We start from the raw sequence: 16,027 nt of genomic DNA, 5'->3' as shown, positions 1-16,027 counted from the left end.
ACGTACTCGAATTTTCAGGAGCAAATCGCGAATACCCGAGCACCCGGATACTCGTTGCAGCCCTAATTCTGATCCGAAATGCCAAACCATCTGGAGTAGTAGTTAACCAGAACTTCCAGAAGAAAGTAGAGCCCAGGTCAGAAAAAACGGTTTCCAGGGGTAAAGATGTGAGCCTCCCGGACCCCAAAAACAGCTTCCAGATTGGTTCTGATTCCTGCCACTGTGTATTCTTCAACATTGTGTTGTTGGAGTATCTGTTGCTATAAACAAAGCTCATTCATGAAATATTGACTTGTGTGATCACTCCAGACAGGTACTGTTTATCACGGTCATAAAACTATCCAGTCTATTCTACTGTTCTGTTAGAGTAAATAGGTAACAGTTCCAGGTGTTAGCCATGCTCACTGGAAACAACGTGCATCATGGGAGTGGAAGTTAATTATTTCTTACTTTAGGATACAGTAAACCCGAGGAAGCGATGGAAAAAGTCTTCCCAACAGATTACAAAGAAAATTATAAACAAGCACGTCAAATTTAAAAGACCTTTCCAAGCAGCATGACGTTCCTGTGACCACAGTTAAACTTATTATTCAGAAATGTCAGATCCATGTGACTGTAGAGGAAAACTGATGAAAGAGACATAATACAAATGGTAACAGAAGCCCAGAAACACGACTAGAGATTCAAGCTGGGGGCTTGGGGGGCTTAAACCACCACATGGTTCCCAAGCGCGGCTGCGTCTGCAGCTCACTGCTCCCTAGGGAAGGGGTCAAATTCAAAGAACATAGTATATTTCATACACCCAGGTGAATGACAGCTAATGGGACTTTAACTTTAGCCTGATTAGAGCTGGGGCCCGTTTCAAGAAGCAGGTTCAACAAATTTAGAGTTCAAACCTGAACTCAGAGTCCGTGGACTAAAAATTCTCAAACTCAGGGTTTTCAGTTTCAGAACAGCTGAAAAAGTTTGAGAAGTTGTTAGAACCAGAATCAGGTGCGAGTGTCGCGACCATTAAAAGCCCTGATCAATGGAGCAAAGACAGCACGATTCACCATGGCAACGGGAACAAACCCTTGAGTTTCGTACTTCCGGAATTGACACGCTCTTTCAAGCATATGCGACTACAAGCACATTTTCCGCAATAAAGATCAACACAGCTGCAGCGGTAAAACAGAGAGAGAAAATATCTGCAGAGTTAATTCGTACGACTACATTTGAATCATTTCAAATAATGAATAAATGATAATATCAGGAAGGTTAATTTGTCACTTGTTAAGTTAGGAACAGTTTTTGATCTGTTAGGAATTTAACCATTAATCTCCATAATCGCATGAACGCCCGTTTTCCTTAACCCCCCACCCATCCACGCACACGGATGTCACTGCACGCTAAAAAAGAAACACTGTACAATCCTGGAAAATGTTAAAACAAGCATTAATTTAATTTTAATTTTAAAGACTTAAAAAATATTCACAGAATTTTTTTTTTTTGCATTAAATTGTTTTCCACTACAAAGACTCGGGCCTCCGCAGAGCAAGGCAACGCCGTTAACAACCGAGCCAATGTTCGGAACAGTGTGTACAGCGCGGTAGATGAGTTCATACGCCTTGACGGTGTTTGAAATTTAATGATTTCCATTGTTAAGTGTTTAAAATGAGGAAAAGAAATCTCTGTATTATTCCTAGCGTGTCCCTAAAAAACTCACTATTTATAATATTGCTCAAATAAAAATGAATCAGGAAACTCCAGTCAATCGACTCGTGTCCTCCAAATCCTCTACCGACGTAAATAACATTTCCTCTGGATTAATCAGCCTCCTCTCTACATGATCCTCTATGAATGAACATGTCATTCTGGTTTCTGAGTGGTGGAAACGTGACGTCTCTAATGTGAATGTTCTCTAAATGTTCATGAGGAACTCATATTTGAACATCTTTCACTTTAAAAAGGGGCGGAGACCGCAGAGAACTCTAAGTTTCCTGAAGAAAACCTGCTACCGACCAGGTTTCGTTCACAGACTCAGTTACCATAGTGATTGATTCTGAGTTCAGCTTAACCTGCTTCTTGGAACGGGCTTGGTTTCACCCACTTTCCCGGGTTTGAGTTATCCCTCTTTCTGGAACCGAAAACTCAGAGTTTTGGTGAATTTGGAGTTCACGAACTCAGAGTTCCAACAAAACCTTCTAGAAACGGGCCCCTGGAGTCTGAAGTAAAAAACACCTGTAAGACCAGGTGTTTGTTGGAGATGGGACACAATTGGTAAATGTTTTATGTACATATAACATGAAGCTGGTTTTGCACTGCTAGCTTTACTGAGAAAGTATGTTTGTGCTAGTCTAGAAGGGGTGCTTCTGGAAGGGGCTGTTCTTGCTCATCTATGTCAGCTCATGAATACCTGCTCATTTTTATTTGTTTATTTTTGTGGGTTGGGAGGGGCTGGTTCTCAGAGCACAGGTTTTTAGAGGAAAACTCAGAGATGCATGAATGGATCCAAATACATTTTTGGGGTTATTTGTAGTGAGGAATCCACATCGCACTATGCTTAAAAGCTCAAAATTGATTTTGCATGGCATAGGCCCTTTAACACCTTTAACCTGACAGAAAGTCCAAACATGAATCCAATTAAAACTCCTCACAGAATGTATGATGATGGACAGAGGACGCTCCAGATGGGTCTCAGAAACTCAGACCTGTTTGAGCACTGACGGAGGAGTTAAAGCAGATGATCGGCTGTTTTGAAGAGCGGCACTTTATGTTTTACCAGCTCAGTGGTCTTGTGGTAGAGTGTCCACCTTGAGACTGGAAGGGTGTGAGTTCAAATCCCAGCTGAGTCATAACAAAGACTCTAACAATGGGACCCAGTGCCTCCCTGCTTGACACTCAGCAATAAGTGGCTGCATTGGGGGGTTAAACCACCAAATGGTTCCCAAGCGCGGCTGTGTCTGTTTATCTGTCTGTTCACTATCTGTGAATAGTTTATTTGCCTTTTCCCTCCTGGTTTTCACACAGAAACCAATAAGAATACCAGATCAATAAGCAGCATCGATAAAGTCTCAACAATACCTATCCCTTACTATGAGAACACCGTACTTTCTCAGCTGAAAGATTCTACGATCCAAAAGGAACACACAAATGTGGGCATTTCTTACCAGAGTCTGCACTGTAGGAAATGACGTAACCATCCACGGTAGCGATGGCTGGTTGCCAGAGCAGCAAAGCCTCAGAGTCAGTGATGTTGACTGCAGTCAGCCCGCGAGGCTTATCCAGAGCTGTGACCATACACAATACACATCAGAACACAAATACACAAAAGAACACAAACTATTGTGCTCCTCATACTGAAACGTTTGGCTAAAATACCATTCATTATCAAAAGCATCCAAGCTGGTAGTTATTGCAGATATAAAATATCTCTTCAAAGCCCCCTTGATGAACAGCATACATGATCCGACGACATCCCTGGACCTCCACTCTGGAGTCAGGGGCTTTGGTTCATCTTTTCTATTTATTTTAAGATTCAGGTTGTTGTGCTTTTACTTTACTTTAGATTACCATTGCAGTACTCTGAATTCTTTGTATGTTCAAGAGTTTTTAGTCAACATTTGTGTTGCTTTTCTTTTCTTCCTGCAGCATCTTTAACTTTTTTCCTCTTTCCTTTGTAACAGAAAAACTTTATAGATGTTGTTTTCCACTCTTGATCTCTGGTTTCTTGGGTTCTTTCTCTGAGACAAGCTGGTAAACTGCTCCTAAGATGGTTTAGGGAGAACCTCACTTATGTAAAGATTGATTATTGTGCTGCCCATGCACATGTGCTCACCTGTGGTGACGCTTTCAGATCCAGGTTTGCTCTCTCTTTCACTCTTGACAGCAACAATTGTGACCTCATAAGTGACCCCTGGAGTTAGGTTGGGCAGCACTGTGTGAGACTCGGAGCCGTCCACTGTCAGAGTCCTGCCATTTCCTGCAGAGAAGATTCAGGTGAGTTTATTACTGAGGAGATCATGTTGGTAGATGGGTTTGCATTCTTTAGAGTGGCGGGGTCTGCTTACTTAAGAGCAGATCAAAGGGGAAAAGTGAAATAAAAAGATGATGTAAGCACCATGTATTACAAGTAGTGAAAAACAGCACACTGCAGAACAAAATTATAGGGAAAATGTCTAAGATAAGATAGTAAACATGATGTAATGAGTGTTTGGAGTCACTTTTGGTCAGTGATAATCAGACGAATGGCAGGACTTGCTGGTTTTCTTCTTTCTGGTTAAGTTCCTGTTTCTGATAGACACTTGTGTCATCGAGTGATGTTTGAAAATTCTTCTGCTTCAGTCTTTGCTTCACTTCTGAGCTGCAGTGTGAAAGCCACCTGAACATGTCAATAGTTTATAGTCATACCCATCTCTATAAGTAATGTTATGTTGACAAACATTCTCACAAAAATTATTTTGTGTCAATTTGACGTTACAACTGACCCTTTCAGTTTGATTTGGTTTTTACATTCAGTTCCATTATAATTCTGATTGATGATGAGAAAGGAAAAATTCTATCATGTTCTAAAAAATTGTTATTTTTCTCCCTATCTCTCTGAGAGCCGACATGCCTCCCATTGACCACCAGAGGGCAGCATCAGCCTTTCAGTGGAGCTGCTCTGCTGATTCAAGTGCAAATGGGAAAACCTACTAGAATAAAATTTCCTTGTGTCTTAATAAAAGTTCATGTGTATTTGGAGGTGAAACGGAGCCAATAGAATCAGTATCCGGTGTTGATGAAACACTGACCTCCATGGGCAGGGACATAGGCCACCAAATAGCTGTCCACCGGAGCCCCCGGAGTCATCCAGTGAACCGTGGCCGATGTGTCAGTCACTTCAGAGAAGCGGATGGCTTTAGGTGGGCCCAGTTCTGCATCAGAGGAGCACACAACCGTTCATTTATATCAGTGTTTTTGAGTGAAGTGCTTCATGCTAAAGACGAAGCAGCACGCCAGGAAAATGCAAAGCAAGGACCCTGATTAGGCTTCCATGTTGCAGCAAGGATGTCATGTCAGTTCAGATCCTTTTAGAAAAACATGCACCACCCCACAAGGAAGCCTCCAGAAGTACAGGGAGACACATTAACAACACCCCCACACTCCCCCCACCACCAAAAAGAAGCTGATGCACAGACACCAGACTAACATGGAGGCGGGACTGAGAGTGTCTGCAGACTCCGGCGGAGGCCGACTCCTGAGTTTCCTGATGCCTGAGATGCTGTCTGAATAGAATGCTTCATCTGCATCTGGATCATTATGGGATGCTGCACTCCTCTCTAAAAGCTGTGTAATGTGCCTCGTAAGTGCAGGTGCTTCCTCTCAGAACAAATAGCACTTTGACAGGTTGCTGACATCAGTCAACCCTCATGAGTTCAGCTACAGGAAATGACTGGCAAGTACAAGCTTGTACTACAGTATATAGACAGCACAGCAACACAGTATCAGTCCACTAAACAGAAGTAATTTTCTACTGTTAATGAGAGAGGATCAAACAAACACACACCGGGACCTCACACCAAATTTCATGTTTAAGTCAGAAACCATCAATAGCCAGAATCAGGAGCTTGGTTCAGAGATCCATCACCTCCATGTATGTACCTGTTCTTACCCTCTCCATCACTGACTGGGACCGCTTTCCCAAAACAAGCCCAAACATTTCTACTTTGTACTCTGTGTCTTCATTGAAGTCCATCAAAGCGGCGCTTCTTTCATCCCCGCCCAGCACCAGCTCCCTTGGCAGGCCTGGGCTCTCTGCTGGACTAACCATGATCACAAAGGTGTCAAAGGCGTCCTCTTCAGCTGTCCAGACCAGAGTAAAGGTTTGGGGGGTGATGTGACGGACTATTAGCCCGTGCACCTTCGGTTCAGTCTCTGAGTGACACCAGGAGAGAGTCCGTTTCCAAAAGTGCTTTGACATTTGAAGAACAAAACTGCAAAATAAATATGTTTGAAGTTTCATATTCAGCACAGAAATGTAGAGAATGAAAGTAGAGGTGAATGAAGAAGGAAGTTAGGGCAACAGATGGATGCAGCAGCACTTTGTTAAAAAAGAAAACCTTCTGAAAGTGATCATCGGGACTTAAATGTTTTTTCCCCAGTGGAACCATCCAAGAAGAGGAAATCTTTACAGACATGTGAGAGAAAGATTGTAAAAAATAATGTAGGAATAATGTGTTTATTTTATTTAACCTTTATTTATCCAGGCAGGACAGATTAAGAACAACATTTTTATTTGGAATTGTGGTCTGGAAAAGACAAGACCTTTTGAGATAGAAGAAAAGAGGTTTTAAGAACAAGAAATAATATAGAATCAGAAAAACACAATCTGAAAATATAAAACTCTAAGGTCATTGCACCGTGAAAGCAGCATTAATCCTTAAAATGGTCATTAAGATGGTTTTAAAATCTGCTTGTGATATAAAAGTCTAATCTGAGAATTTGGGGGTTTTTTTTATAAGTGAAGAGTTTGATTTCAGGACCATTAGGATCAGTTTAGCAGAGCGTGAGTTGTACACAAGGGATGAGACATGCAGGAACGGCCTCAGAAAAGGTGGAGAAAGACCAAGCACAGTTTATTAATTGACAGTAGCCAATGACATTTAGAAACGAGTGAATAAGGAAGTCTGGTTCACAGATGAGTAAAGCGCACAGTGGTGAGTTTTGAATCGTATAGCAGAGTGATAAAGAGGGTCTGCACAGCAGATCTGTAAATAACATCCCCATAGTCAAGAATGGGAAGGATGGTTGTTTGAACCAGTGTTCTTCTTGCAGAGAAAGTGAGGGAGGAGCTCATTCTGTAGAGAGCGCCTAGTTTTGATCTAACCTTCGACTGTAAATTCTGAATGTGGGTTGAGAAGGACAAAGTATCGTCTAAGATATTTGTATTCTGTAACCTGTTCTAGGGGTGTCCCATAGGGTGTGGTGATACTGGGGGGTGTTGATAGTAGATGGCCCTTCTTATCAAACCAAATTTTTGTCTTGGTAACATTTCATTTTAACTGCAGTCTGGAGAAGGAAATTTGGATTTCATTAAAACTATGTTGACGCTGTTTTACAGAGTAACGAACTGTGTCATCAGCATAGAAATGATTGAGAGAATATCTTGCAGAGTCACCTATGTTATTGATATATATGAAGAAAAGGGAGGGTCCAATGATAGAACCCTGTGGTACACCATTGGGGACATGAAGGGGGTGAGAATGAAATAGATCTGATTTAACTCACTGCTTTCTTTCACTGAGATAGTTTGAGAACCATAAGAGAGAGTTTTTAGAGACAGGGTAACCTAATCAATTGTAACTGAAATGTGTGCAACATTTGTTTAATATATGTCCTAACTGGTTGTATTAGTTTCCTCCGCTTAGATCAGTGGTCGGCAACCTTCAACAGTAAAAGAGCCATTTGGGCTTGTTTTCTACTCATCAAAACCTAAAAGGAGCCGCAAAGTCTTATTTTGATACTGTTAAGCACCCATTAAACTGTATTTGTTTAATAAAAAATATGAATTAAGCTTATTTTGTTGCAGAAATAAGAACAGAAATACAGAAAGAAACTAGCAGTCTCTCAAAATGTGAAATTATTTTTTACTTTGACTGAAGCTCGTATAATTTCCTTTCAAAATATGTGCAGTTCTGGACAGTATAAGATAATATGTGGTTTAAATTCATTAAGGATCAGAGTTTTTAGCAAAATTTTGCTCACTATTTGAAATCAATGTATTCTGGATAGGGCTGTAACGAGTATCCGGGTGCTCGGGTATTCGCGATTTGCTCCCAAAAATTCGAGTACGGATATTCAAGACGTCCAAGATCGCTGATTCGCGATCTTTATAAATGTAGTAATTTCTAGTAAAATATAATCATAATATCATCTGAGGATGATGTACTTTTGCTCTGACATGCAGATTAATGTCGGATTTTAATTTTACGAACTAAAAAAAGCCGAAAGAGCCGCGGTACTGCTACCGGAAGTAAACACATCTTCGTGACGGTGAAGTTTCCGGTTTTCAAAGTAAAACTAGCAAGAGCTTTTTTCTGTTCAGAAACTGAGACTGAACTTCCGCTCACAGACATAACTTCTGAAAAAATTAATTAGCTTTAGCATCGGAGCTTTAGCTTCAGTGTTACATTCTCTTGACTATAATAACTCTTTAACATTTGACGTAATTAACTAAACTCCAGCTTATTCTGAAGAAACAGCCTCGCGCTGCTTAAAGGAGGATGTAATCAACGTGAATCAGCTGATCTGCTGCGGAAAAAAACTTTTCATACGAGCTCTGCAGCAATATGTGATGCTTAGAACGTAAAATATTGAAGAACTTTGAGGATAGAAAACTGTGGAGAACATTTTCTGGTTTTGTTAAATGATCCAAAACAGCAGAGATTTTATCGTTTTTATGTTGTTTTACTGCTGAACCAGAAAATTGACAAAGTTTAAAATTTCTTTCTATCTGAATCTTTGTGTTTTTTTCATTTTTTTTTTCATTCTGATCTCCTGTTCTAAATAAAGGTATACATGATGATTAAATACAAATAATTTTAATTTTCATCCATCCAGTAAATAGACATACACATAGCAATAAACATTATATTAAAAAGTAAAAACCGTGGTTCGATTCCTGAATCGAATCGGATCGCCGCCCAAGCAATGATCCACAGCCCTAATTCTGAAGGAAGCATAAAGCAAACAAGACCTTTTCAAGTCATCACGGATGAAAAAATCTTTACAAAGTTTATCTTTGAGTTGCCACTCAGCCACAATTTATAAACTTAACGAATCTAATTCAAATAAATGCTAATCTAGTAACCCTTACTTGAAAAAAATACTATCATTTATTTTTTCTTTATCTAGAGAGCCACTATGGAGAGGTTAAAGAGCCACCTGTGGCTCCGGAGCCGCAGGTTGTAGACCTCTGTCTTAGATCATTCACAAATCGGAGAACAAATGTCAGTAATCCTGTCTGCAGCTCAGCTGCTTCTACGAATTCCATGGATGATATTAAACGAGTCGTGGATTATTTCTCTCCAACAACCTGGTTAAAGTTAGACAAAGGTTACAGATAGTTCAGTTAATGCTGCTTGTTTGATTGTAATTATGATTTTATTCTTTAAATCTATGCTGATGCTAATGCTAATGCTACCTTTGTGTTTGAGACGTGGACCTGAAGGTCTTCTCTCACCAGTTAAGTCTCCTAAATATCCGTTCCCACATAATCCTGTAAACAGATCAAATTTGTTCTGATCGCACTCAAAATACGTGGAAATAACATCAACCAACATAGAAACCAGTAGAATAATATCTGCTCAAATGAAAGGTCGATATTTTCAATAAAACATCTAATGTTGGAGGATAACAAACATTTGTATTTTGATTTGAGAACGATCTGAGAGGAAAACAAAAATACAGTTCAGCAGGACATTCATAAAATAAATATTGTACATTTTTTTTTTGAAATTGATACGTTACCTTTTATTATTTACGTGAAATTGTGTTAAACAGCCGTTTTAAATGCGACCACCTGAAGTAAATATTCCTGTTTCCAGCCCTGCAGCCATTTTGTCTGACATTGCAGTGAAAAGGGTCTATAAGACTGGAATGATTTACAGAGTCAAATGCTTTAGCTAAATCAATAAAAATTGCTGAGAACTGCAATTTTGAATCTAAAGCAGAGGTGATGTCATTAAGAACTTTAAGGGTTGCGGTTGTGTACCCATGACCAGATCTGAAACCTGATTGGACAGGAGAAAATATGTCTTGGCTTTTGAAGTAATTTGTAAATTGATGATTGACAATTCTTTCTAAAACCTTTGCTGCACAAGGGAGATGGAAATGTGTCTGTAGCAGTTGGGATCAGACCAATCCCCACCTTTAAAGAGGGGAAGCACCACCCCAGAGTTCCAGGCATGAGGGATTTCAGCTGTCTAAAGATAAATATTAAAAATATCTGTAATCGGACCTGTAATAACAGGGGCTGCAAATAAAAAACTAAAAGGGTCAAGCTCATCTAAACATGGTGACTTTTTGAGCACCAATCTTTTAAACTCATCCAAGCTCTCCTAGTCTAGAGTTGACCGTAAGTTAAAGCGAGGAGTGCTTGTTGAATGGGTGAGGACTGTGGGTGAAGTGGAAGGTAATGAAACAAGACAGAAGAGAATTTTCAGAATTAAGAAATTAAGAATTAATTACCCATTACTGATGCACAATAAGAAACAAATAAGGCTTTTTTGAAGCTCCATGCAAAACCTTTAAGAAACTCATATAGCCTCCACTGATTACCTGTATTAATGTCACCTGTTTGAGCTGGTTACCTGTATAAGACACCTGTCCACAAAGAGCACCAGAAACAAGATTGTAGAGCTGAACCAGACTAAGAAAAGGCTTTCTACGATAAGCAGCTTGGAGAGCGAAGATCAAGTAATGTAGAAGATTACAGAGAAATCTCAGATTTGAAGGTGGAATAACCTGCAGAATAGCAGCCTTTATTTTCAGGATCTATTTTCAGATTCTGTTCAGTTTTCAAACATTCCAGTTTCTGAAGAATCAAATGGAAATGCGTCTTGGAAAGGTTTGGAAGAGTCCATCTCCATGGCTCTTTGGAACTTTACACTAAATGAGAAGCTCTTAGGGGTTCTTGAATTAACAAGAATGCCCCTTTTTACTGGTGGGGGAGGGGGGTGAGGCAATGGTTTTGAGAAGAAACTGGAAATGAGAAGCAGGGCAGACAAATCCCAGGGAGCTGTCACTCTTCATTAGCTGCGAGTGGCATTAACCGGTCAGTTGGGGGGGGCTGACTATCAGCTAACGTGATCGCTTGCTGCTCCCCCCACAACAATAAAACTTACACCCCTCCTTTAAGACTTGAAGGAACACTGCTCACTAAAAGGAGCCTGTTTTTTCAGGGAGGGGCCAGACAGCTAACCTGCTGAAGGGGTTGTCCCCCCTCCCCTCAGTCTGGCCTGATAACTGTGAGCTTGTTGAAGCTCCGTCTACGTCCCGTTTCATCTATCATGGTCTCATGCTGAACTCCCTCCCTGCTGCTGTAAGTTTCATTACTTCCTGTCGCCAAATGACGTCAGTTTCAGCCCCACCCCCCACCCCCACCCCCTCACAACCACAACCATGCATAATAAGATCAAATTAGTCAGCAGTTGCATTCACAAGTCTGGATGTTTAATGGATTAAGTGAAACTAATGAAAAATGTTAGGAAGGTTTCTCCACACCATTAGCATGCAGACAATGGGGCACACTGAGCACCACATTCTGGTTGGCCCAAGAAGCCTTTGACACTGTCTCACAAGGGCTTGGGGGCCACAGCAGCATGAGAATGAGGAGCGGTCCAAGTCTGCAGGACCTTGGGGTGCATACAGAACAGAGGCCTCACACAAAGTGACAAAAGAACCTCAGGCTTTTTCTTATTTCCCCAATCTCCTCCCCTTCTTCCACTTGGCTGATGGTGGTCAGGAAAAGTCAGGATGTTCCGATAAATGCTGACATGTTGATAAAGTGTTGACGAACCAGAAACTTCTAACAGCCCTCCTTTAGCAGCAGCTAACACTCTAGATTTGTGCTTAACGAGGTCCAGCACTGCAAACATTTGAGTTTGTTTCTGCTGGGGGGGGCACCTGATGTCCTGTCATCACTGGCCTCTAATGTTTATCCTGAATGTCTTTTTGAAGGTAGATCAAACAGATCCCCACTAAAGCTAACGCATTTTGAATGGGGTTATTTTGAGCAGCAAATGGTCATTTTAAGCCCCTCCCTTTCCTATTACATATCTTTTGTTGGTAGACCAAAGAAGGAATAACAGTTAACTACCTGAAACCTTTATAAATAAATAAGTTTGACCTTTTTCTTCAAAGACTTGTTTGACTAAATTTATCACAGGAACAGTGTGTGTGTATGCAGGGGTGTGTGTGTGTGGGGGGGGGGGGGTAAAGTTTTAAACCCCTTCCCTCTTTCTTGGTCCACCTGGTGTCTTGTCTTCTGATTGCACCCATGCAGTTTAAATGTATTCTTCACTATTTAAGACTGAATCTGAATTCTTCACCTACTGCCACCTAATTTCCAGAAGGATTAATAAAGTAAAATAAAGTATATCTATAAAGTATATCTATCTATCTATCTATCTATCTATCTATCTATCTATCTATCTATCTATCTATCTATCTATCTATCTATCTATCTACTGTCTCAAACAGGCAGAAAGCTGGTTCCACCTGCAGCAGGATCATTAGTTCAGATGAATCAGAATTGTTGTGGTAGTTATTGTAGTTATGAGTCGTTCTTATTCAATTCAATTTTATTTCTATAGCCCAAAATCACAACAGAATTTGCCTCATTGGGCTTCAAAATATAAACAATAGTTATAAACTAAGACTACATAAACTGGTTATCCCTGCCCTTAGACCCTCCCTCCCGGTAAGGAAAAACTCCTAAAAAACCTGAGTCAGGAAAAAAGAAGAAACCTTAGGGATTCCCACATGAAGGAGAGATCCTATCCCAGGACGGACAGGAGATACCAGAACTGTTAAAGAAAGATTAGCTTCTACAACTATGTATCTAGAAGAGTTCATTCAGATAGAGCTGAGGGACGAGTGATGATTATGAAAAGAGTAAAACCAAATACAAAGAAAGAAGGCAAACTCCAGAAACCGGGGACATCTTTTGGACTGAAAAGACAGCGTATTTGTGAGTGCACGTAGTGGAGGGGTGTGATTCAATTTGCTCAAAGGTCTGGTAACAAATCAGGTCTTTTGCTGGCCACTTTTGAAAGCATTTAAACCAATATTCCTGAAGCTTTTGAAGAAGAGCAGCAGAAACGAATAAGACAAACTGCAGTGTTTATACCTGTAATAGTGTCTGCGAAAGTAGGCTCTAGAAGCCCCCCCATGTACACCCCGTACAGACTGACTCTGTACCAGGTGCTGGGGAAGAGGCCGGAGATGGCGAGGCTGCGAGCATCGGCAGGTACGCTGTGGTTTTGCCACCCAGTTCCTGCTTCTGCATCAATCACATCAATCACAAAGGCATCGAGGGACCCGTCCTCTACAGACCAAGACAGGATGAAGCTCTCCCACGAGACGTCACTGATCGTGACATTGGTCACTTCTGGCATCTGCTCTTCTGGTTGATCATAGCCACACCACAAACAGTGAAGAAAATGGTGACATTTCATTAGAGGGCCTTTTCATTGTTGTCTCAAAACAGTTAAACTCAGGAATAGACCAAGTGTCAACGATCAGCCTCCCCTGGTTTGGTACGTCAGCTGACCTCAACAGGTCATTGCCAAATCTGATTTCCTGAGTGGTTGACACAATGCAAAGCGTCACCAAAGTTCAAGCATCTGAACTGTGGAAGCATCACTCTGCACATCCAAATTTTCAACAATCCTAAAACATGTTACGCTAGAAAACCAAAATGAGTTAACCTTTCTGCTATCCTACATGTGCTCACATTAAAAGTGGGGTCATCTGGACTGAACAGATGTAAAATATGATGACTTATCTATAAGTTAAAAAAAAATCAACATTTTGTTGTTTTTCTGGAACCATCTTAGCTGGAATACGACTGCACTGAGGTCAGTGATCCAGTTTTAGTTTAGGTTTTGGTTCAACTGCCTCACAAATGAGAGGATCTCATGGCAGAAAATTCTTCATCTGCAAACTGAATCAAAGTTTTCCTGCTTCTGTAAATAATTAAGGTTGCAGATGAACTCTTCCAGTAGAAAACAGTCTCAATCTAGAAACCAGCAGAGAATCTTTTCCTAAAAAGTCATTTTTGACTGCGTTGTGTGTCTGTGTGCTTGTATTTATATGTGTGGATGTGAGTATGGACGTTTCTGACTATCATGAAAACAGCAGTAAGTTTCTGACCTTTGATCTCTGCCCCCCCCCCGCAGGGTCTGTTTCCCCGTGGAGGAGGAGAGGGAGTGTTTGCTCCCTGGGTTCACTTCTTCAGTTCGGTTTCTGTTCTAGGAGCGCAGCATGCGGGTCTGGTGGCCCACAGGTTCCTGATTTTCTCAGGTTCTTTATTGTTAACCTCTAAAGCATCCAGCAGACACTCATCTGTGTCTCTGAACGGACATTTGTCTGAGCTGGTACTGAGACTAAGATCTTCACAAACGCTCGTCTTTGTGCTGACCTGTGGGTGCTGAGGCAGTAGCAGGTGCGCTGGTTCTGTGGCCCCTCTCTGCGCTGATGCTGACGGTGTACAACATGCCGGGGATCAACCCCTTCAAGGTGTGAGATTCAGAGCTGGCCGGCAGCGCTTCCTCCATCTGGTGACCCTCTGCTGACACGTAGACCAGCCTGTAGGAGTCCAGTTTGGCCAGAGGACGCTTCCACAGCAGCATCATGGAGGTCTCGGTCACCTGGGCCACAGTCAGGTCTTTTGGAGCATCCAGAGCTGTAGAGGTACGCAGAGTTAGACGGGTCAAAATGAAGTCTCATCACTTTGCTTTGATAGGTTTCTGTTGCCTCTTCCTTTGGATGATAACAAGATTCTACTCTGATACTAGAACCACCTCCTTTCTATTTCTGACAGCCCAGATCTTGATCCAGTTCCTCAGACCTGGCTTTCCTAAACCTGATGGGCTTGTGATGGACTTGGGGTCTCTGCTGTTTTGCTATGTCCTCCCCCCAGAGCATGCCCTATCCTGAACTGGTCTCGCCTTCTCCCTCATGCCCCCCATGCATGTTTTGCTAAATGTGTCTACATATGTGAAGATGCATCAGCTGAGGCACTGTGGAAATGTCTATGGGGTCAGTTGTCCTGATAACAGAACATGATTTCCAAACTGGACTCGTTTTAATCAACTTGGTTCTGCGGGTTGCAGACCCCACGTCCTGGAGGATGGTTGAAACACCTGAGCAGCACCTCTGAGGGAGGCAGACTGAAGGGCAGAGACTCACCTGTCACTGCGTTGGTGGTTGTGGGTAAACTCTCCCGCTCTGCTCTCACTGCTGTCACGCCCATCCCATACTCTGTTCCCGGTCTCAGGCCTGCAGACATGGAGAAGAGAAGCTGGGTGAATTCAAAAATGAATGGGTGGGGGCTCAGTATCAAGAGGTCTATTGTCTCTGGTAATAGTGCTCCATCCAAACACTGCTGTGCTGCTGCAGCCTAGTTATGTTTCATGGTTTGCCTTTGAAACAGCAGCCCGTATTTGCATTGAGGAGACAATTGGTTTCAGAGGAGATGTTTGGTTTCACCCCTCATTTCAAGCTACGGAATTTCAATTCATTGTATGTCAGCATATATGACGGATTGACAATAAAGTTGACTTTGACTTTGACTGAAGTCCTGCAGAGCTTCTACTGTGGTAAACTAAAGCTAATGCTGACAGGGTTAGGAGAACAGATGTGCGGACTGTACCCTCCATCAGAGGGTTAGATGTTAGGGTTAGGTTTAGAGCTAGGGTTAGAGTTTGGGTTAGAGTTACAGTTAGGGTTAGAGTTGGGGTTCGGAAGACAAACGTTCAAACCCTGCCCTCCATCAGAGGGTGGGGTAAATGCACACTCCATACAGCCTCACCAGGGGCAGGGCACCAGGACTTAGAGTTAGGTTTAGAGCTGAGAGGTGATTGTCAGTAAAACCTTGAAAACAAAAACAGTCAATGGGTGCATGACAGAAGTGTTTATGATGGGGATGTCAGTGGGCTGGGGTGAGACTGAACACCTCTTTGGAAGTTTCTTGATCTGACATTTACACTGACGAGCTGTGATCAAATAACTAACTAGTCTAGTTAATAAAAAAAATCCTACACCGAAAAGAGAAGCAACCTGGAAGACAAAGAAACAAATGGAAGGAATGTTATCATGGCAACATAAGTGAAGCCATGGCTGGATTACGAGTCACATTTCTTTCCTAAATAAAATCTTACTGGAAAACTAATGTTTTCATTTCACATCTGCAAAATGTTTATCAGCCTCAAAAATGCCGACATCAGCTGGTAATGAAAACTCTACAAATCCTAACTGGGGTTTCCTGAGCCAGCAGTAAAAA

General features: G+C 41.7%; 1 protein-coding gene across 3 annotated transcripts in view; it reads right to left on the bottom strand.

Annotated features, from left to right (window-relative positions):
- Window positions 1–16,027, bottom strand: part of tnc (tenascin C) — a 58,126-nt gene that overhangs the window by 11,948 nt on the left and 30,151 nt on the right. For 2 of the 3 annotated variants that reach the window (XM_024265325.2, XM_024265324.2), the window contains exons 9-13: window positions 14,935–15,024; window positions 14,165–14,428; window positions 4,773–4,895; window positions 3,818–3,961; window positions 3,150–3,269 (exon numbers count right to left, since the gene is read on the bottom strand). In XM_024265325.2, the coding sequence (XP_024121093.1) occupies window positions 3,150–3,269; window positions 3,818–3,961; window positions 4,773–4,895; window positions 14,165–14,428; window positions 14,935–15,024 (741 nt within the window). Of the gene's footprint in view, window positions 1–3,149; window positions 3,270–3,817; window positions 3,962–4,772; window positions 4,896–5,622; window positions 5,896–12,871; window positions 13,148–14,164; window positions 14,429–14,934; window positions 15,025–16,027 lie in introns of all 3 variants that reach the window. The other variant, XM_024265326.2, reaches the window with a different exon arrangement.

This window comes from Oryzias melastigma, linkage group LG13, assembly GCF_002922805.2.
Source record: "Oryzias melastigma strain HK-1 linkage group LG13, ASM292280v2, whole genome shotgun sequence".
Taxonomy (NCBI): domain Eukaryota; kingdom Metazoa; phylum Chordata; class Actinopteri; order Beloniformes; family Adrianichthyidae; genus Oryzias; species Oryzias melastigma.
Note: the sequence above shows the minus strand (reverse complement) of the source record. Positions and strands in the feature narration are given on the sequence as shown.